The 5,777-nt window shown below is 40.0% G+C and overlaps 1 protein-coding gene across 2 annotated transcripts in view; it reads left to right on the top strand.

Annotated features, from left to right (window-relative positions):
* Positions 1-491: 491 nt before the first annotated feature.
* Positions 492-5,777, top strand: part of gopc (golgi-associated PDZ and coiled-coil motif containing) — a 15,432-nt gene continuing 10,146 nt past the window's right edge. Inside the window, exons 1-3 of one of the 2 annotated variants that reach the window (XM_060866183.1) lie at positions 492-1,020; positions 4,961-5,125; positions 5,762-5,777. The exon at positions 5,762-5,777 is cut by the window's right edge and continues 8 nt beyond it. In XM_060866183.1, the coding sequence (XP_060722166.1) occupies positions 748-1,020; positions 4,961-5,125; positions 5,762-5,777 (454 nt within the window). In that variant the 5' untranslated portion in view covers positions 492-747. The remainder of the gene's footprint in view (positions 1,021-4,960; positions 5,126-5,761) is intronic. The other variant, XM_060866185.1, reaches the window with a different exon arrangement.

Genomic DNA, 5,777 nt, shown 5'->3' with positions numbered 1-5,777 from the left:
CGTGACATGACGTGACGTCATGTGACGTCATCAGAATACACGTGAGGAAGTTCCCCTCATTGTTGTGAGTGTTTTGATATATGACATGTCAATGTTGTAAAAAGGTTTTTTTGATTTTTCATATTTTGGGGGCGGGGCTGCGGGACAACCGGAAGGCCAGTCGGTACATCACTTTAAAAGTTTGTTCAGAGTATCACCCTAAAGGAGCTGGCCTATGGGGAAAAGGCCACTTTGAGACCCGGTACCGGAAGTACCGGTACTCGGATCGCTTAGAAAAGTAACAGCAACAAACTTCAGACCAGTGTCTACAACATATCCGAATTTGGATATCCGAAAGCCCTAGGAGGAGTTACTGTTGATAAATGTTTGTCTAAGCTTAAATAGGAAAACAGAATAAATCTCAAAGAACAGAAGAAGTCGCCAAGTTCCTTGACGTTTGTAATCGATTCGATCTGTTTTCCGCTGCTCTTCCTGCTCGTTATCTCGAAGCGTGTGGCAGACCGGTGTAATCGATCCGGGTTGACGACTTAGCTTCGATTTCGAGTCTCTACTGATGAGAAGACGGAAAAAGCCGAAATAAACTCGTTAAACTGTTTATCTTTTGTTTATCTACGCGGTTCGACTTGCGGTTCGTCTGAACAGCTAGATTGAGGTGATATAAGAAAAGACTGGTAGTTGAAGAGAAAAATAAATAAATAAACAAAGCGTTTTGTGTGTGACGGAAGGCTAAAGGCTAAAGTTAGCCAAATGTCCGCAGCCGCCGGCTCCTCTCCTGCTGCCTCGCCGGGCTCGCGGCTCTCCGCCCCGGCCGCAGGCATGTCTGTGTTCCGCTGGCTGGAGGTGCTGGAGAAGGAGTTTGATAAGGCGTTTGTGGATGTGGACCTGCTGCTGGGGGAGATCGACCCTGACCAGGCCGACATCACGTACGAAGGCCGGCAGAAGATGACAAGCCTGAGTTCGTGTTTTGCTCAACTGTGTCATAAAGCACAGACCGTGTTTCAGCTGAACCATAAATTAGAGGTGAGTGATGATGTATTTTATTCTACTTTACTCACTACAGTTATTAAATGTTTATTCTCTTATTGTCCAGAATAAAACTGCACTACTGACCAGTGCAATCTACATCTAGGCCTAATAATGGACTCTATCTATCTATCTATCATAAATCTCTAGTCAGAAAATAAACTTTCACTCTTACACCATCTCTTATTACCTTATTGTTTAACCAGTAAAGCTGTCATTATTATCATTATGTCTGGACTCCACTGTGTCATGTACACTTTAATGCTTTCTCTATGTGAGAGTGTGTGTGGGAGACTATGTGTGAGATTGTGTGTGTGTGAGATTGTGTGTGTGTGAGATTGTGTGTGTGTGAGATTGTGTGTGTGTGAGATTGTGTGTGTGTGAGATTGTGTGTGTGTGTGTGAGAGAGAGAGAGTGTGTGTGTGTGTGTGTGTGTGTGTACATGCGCTGGTGTTGACTTTGTAAACATACTGTGTTCTTTTTCAATCCCAAACTCCATCATCTTTTCTCTTTTATGACATCTTTACACAAGGCTTTTTTGTCCAAGTTTTGATTTGTGTCATTGCTATGGTTATGATTCCAAAACACAAGCAGTGTATGAATTATTAATTAACTAACTAACTAATTAATTAATAAACAACAGGCTGAGTCACAGCACGCAAGCACAACTGTATTTATTTAATGAAAGCTGGGTTTCCTTAAAGAGGTTTTGGTTTTGGGTCTCGAACCCTTTTGAACTTTGAATGCAGGTCCTGAAGTTCTAAATGCTGGGCTGCGGTTTTCAAACATTGGTCCTCCACCTTGGCTTTCGAAAGCTGTTCCTTTATATTGGTTCACAAGCACTGGTTTTTATCCACTGGTTTTATATAACCAGGTCATATAACCTGGTAAGAAAGTCGGCATGAACTTTCATTTAAAATCCTGCTCTATTATAATTAATCTTCTTTAATGAGACATGCCTAGAGACCAAGTACTAATGTTCTCTCCCCTTAAGGCCGAATCATTTTGAACAAGAAGTACAGGTTTGAGGAAAAGTCTTTAGAAGCTGTTCAGTCAGAGAGCGATCCTTCTGCTTATTGCATCCACAAGAAAAACAGAAGAATAATAAAGCAATAAAAATAGGTGTGTAAAAATGGACAAATCAATCGTTTGGGTTGAAAACGTCATTTGACATTTTATATGCTTCCATCTAAATTCATAGCCAGAAATTGTGTGTGAGATTGTTCTTGCCCCAGGAGCTGAAGGTACTAATTGGTCCACTCTTTTTAATAATGAGCTGTAGTCAAAACATAAGCAGTGTACTAAAGTTCAGTTAAGTTCAAAGTCATAAAATAAATATATAGCGAAATATTCACGATTTGAAAATGTTTCCTCGCAAGAAATTAGCAAAATACTCACACACACACACACCCACACGCGCGCACACACATACACACACTCACACACACATACACACACTCACACACACATTCACACACACTCACACACATTCACACACACACACACACACATTCACATACACACGCACACACACTCACACACACCCACACACACATTCTCACACATTCACACACATTCACACACACACAATCACACACCCACACACACATTCTCACACATTCACACACACACACACACACACACACACACACACACACACACACACACACTCACACACATTCACACACACACACTCACACATTCACATACACACACACATTCACACACACACATGCACACACTCACACATGCACACACTCACACACACCAACACACACATTCTCACACATTCTCTCACACACACACACACACTCACACATTCACATACACACACACACATTCACACACACACACACATTCACACACACACACACATTCACACTCACACATGCACACACTCACACACATACACACGCACACACACAAACATACACACACCAACACACACACATTCACACACACACACATTCACACACACACACACACACACACACATTCACACTCACACACACACACACACATTCACACACACACATACACACGCACACACACACCAACACACACATTCTCACACATTCACACACACACACATTCACACTCACACATGCACACACTCACACACATACACACGCACACACACAAACATACACACACCAACACACACATTCACACTCACACACACATTCACACTCACACACACACATTCACACTCACACTCACCCACACATTCACACACACACACACACACACATTCACACATACATAAGGTTTAAGCAGCGACTTATTATTATAATTTTTTTTTATCTCTGCCACTAGTAGTTAATTATACTACAGCAAACAACTATATTACAATCATAACAATGCTAAAAACTATACTACTTTTCCAATTAGCTTGGATTCACCCTGATATTTGATTTGCTCTGTTGTAATTACTGATAGAAGCAATATTTTTTGGCTGGAAAAAAAACTCACTGGTTTTCGTGAACGTTATATGGTTAATCATGTAATGACACAAAATCGTACCCAGCGACCGTAGCTCGTTATACCTAACAATTTGACCTTGGATCACCGTAGAAAAACCTAGTAATGGTTATTTTATTTACTTTTCTATAGTCCAGCTCTTTTGTATCGCTCTGTCTGAAAAGTGTGTCTCAGCTGAGTATCTTTACTTAAAACATTTCTTTTGAATCTGTTACCTTGGAAGTGTTGTGCAAATAACAGAGAAGCAAATGCAGAAGTAAGATGACGTCTCGAACTCTTCAGGAAGACGGTGGTGTGGAGTGTTAAGTCTTGTAGTGTTCTAACTGGTTATTATCATAGATGTCGTATCATCCCTTTAGCCGTGTCTTTTCTCTTGGTTTGGTTATTTAGCATTGGATGAAGTCCCAGTTGCAGGATTGCTAGCCAACTTGGTCAGCTATCAGGGTTAATGTTCATACATTAAGTGCCATAAAGGAGCTATTATTATTAGCAAATATCATTCATCAGACGAAATGAAATAAATAGGCAATTCGACAATATTCAATTCAATTTTATTTGTAAAGTGGTTTTTAACAACGGACATAGTCTCAAAGCAGCTTTACAAAACATAAGAAAGTTCGACATTAAAACGTTCGATATTTTTTATTCTTCGTCGGAAAAAAGCAGAGGTTGCGAAGAAAGTTTGGTTGTCTTAACAAAGGCACTCACTCTCTGGTAATCTAGCAACGTTTTGCACCTTAAATGTTAAGAGATAATTGTTAAGTGTTCATTTTGACTTTAGACTTATGTCTACATTTTAATTATTTGAGTTTTCCTGGTTGTTGACATTTCTGTCTTAATAACTGAGGGGATTATGATCAGAGGAAGGTTAAGTTTAAAATAAAAATGTTTAAATGTTTTTTCTCCTGGTCCTTATTTTAAATGGGTCATAAAAATATCAATAATTATCGATATCGACCGATATGAAACACTGATATCGTGATACAGCCATATCGCCCAGCCCTAACTGATCCCCATTTTTTTCAAAATGCAAATTAAATTGACCTAGGAAAACGAAGAACGCAAAAATGTCTAAAAAAAAAAAAAAAAAAGCTCTAGTGCTAATAAAACTTCACAAAGCACTGCGACTGTTCGTCCTGTAAATGCAAATAAATATCTGCTAAAAAAAAACCATCCACAAATATCGGTTACACTTTAACATGTTTTATTTACCTGTTTATTATTATTTATTTATTTTTCATCATGTGGTGCATCCACCGTACACGACTCTGTGTATGAGCTGTTGCTATAGTAACAAAATGTAGTAAGTAGGTATAGTGAACAGGAAGCGAATCTGCCTGGATAACATATAGATTCATTGTTGATTTAAGTATTATGTCGTGATTTGATCGATCAACCTTCACTCTATAAGCTCTCGTTTAAGTGACTAAGACTTTTGTCTATGTTCTTGCCTCAGGCTCAGCTGGTGGATCTGAGGTCGGAGCTGACGGACGCTCAGGCAGAGAAAACCGTGGTGGAGAAGGAGGTCCACGAGCAGCTGCTTCAGCTTCACACTCTGCAGTTGCAGCTCCACGCCAAAGCCGGCCAGACCGTCGACTCCAGCTCCATTAAAGACAGGATGGTGTGCATTTTCATATAGCTTGTTCTTCACCTCTTTAGCCTAGCGCTAATCCTCTCATCATACTCGTGTACAGACTGATCGGCCTTTAAATTGACTACAACATTAACTGTAAATCAACGTTAGCAGACTTTATTGCTCGTAGCTGGAGTTATTTCGTTACCACAGTAACCAGGTTTCAGTCATTTATTCCATCACAATTTAAAGCTGTAAACATCACGACAATTTATCAGGAAATATTTAAATCAATTTACGGTTTAGACCTGGACTAGATTAAAATACGGCTTAATGAACTTTCTGGAAGTTTTAGCCGATGTACTTTCGATTCTTTCTCTGCTCACGAGTACAAGAGTTTTTGCACTGTGTGTTGACATTCATGACGGAGATTTAAAGAGTCCCGCGACATCCAATGATATAGTAGAGCTTAAAGATTTCTGTATTTCTCTGAGCCATTTGTTCCTAATCCATGCTGCGGTTTTGTGCGTCTTGATTTACCGCTCTGGCTCTTTTCTGTCTCTGGCCTGAGTGAATAAACAAAGCACGAGTGATTACTTACAGTTCTGCTGTTATACCTCACTGATCCTGAAATCACTGCCTTTCTAACCTTTGACCCTTTGTGTTTCTTTCCTTGGCCCTAAGCCCGTTGCTTCCGTGG

The sequence above is a fragment of the Tachysurus vachellii genome, chromosome 3 (genome assembly GCF_030014155.1).
Source record: "Tachysurus vachellii isolate PV-2020 chromosome 3, HZAU_Pvac_v1, whole genome shotgun sequence".
Taxonomy (NCBI): Eukaryota; Metazoa; Chordata; class Actinopteri; order Siluriformes; family Bagridae; genus Tachysurus; species Tachysurus vachellii.
Note: the sequence above shows the minus strand (reverse complement) of the source record. Positions and strands in the feature narration are given on the sequence as shown.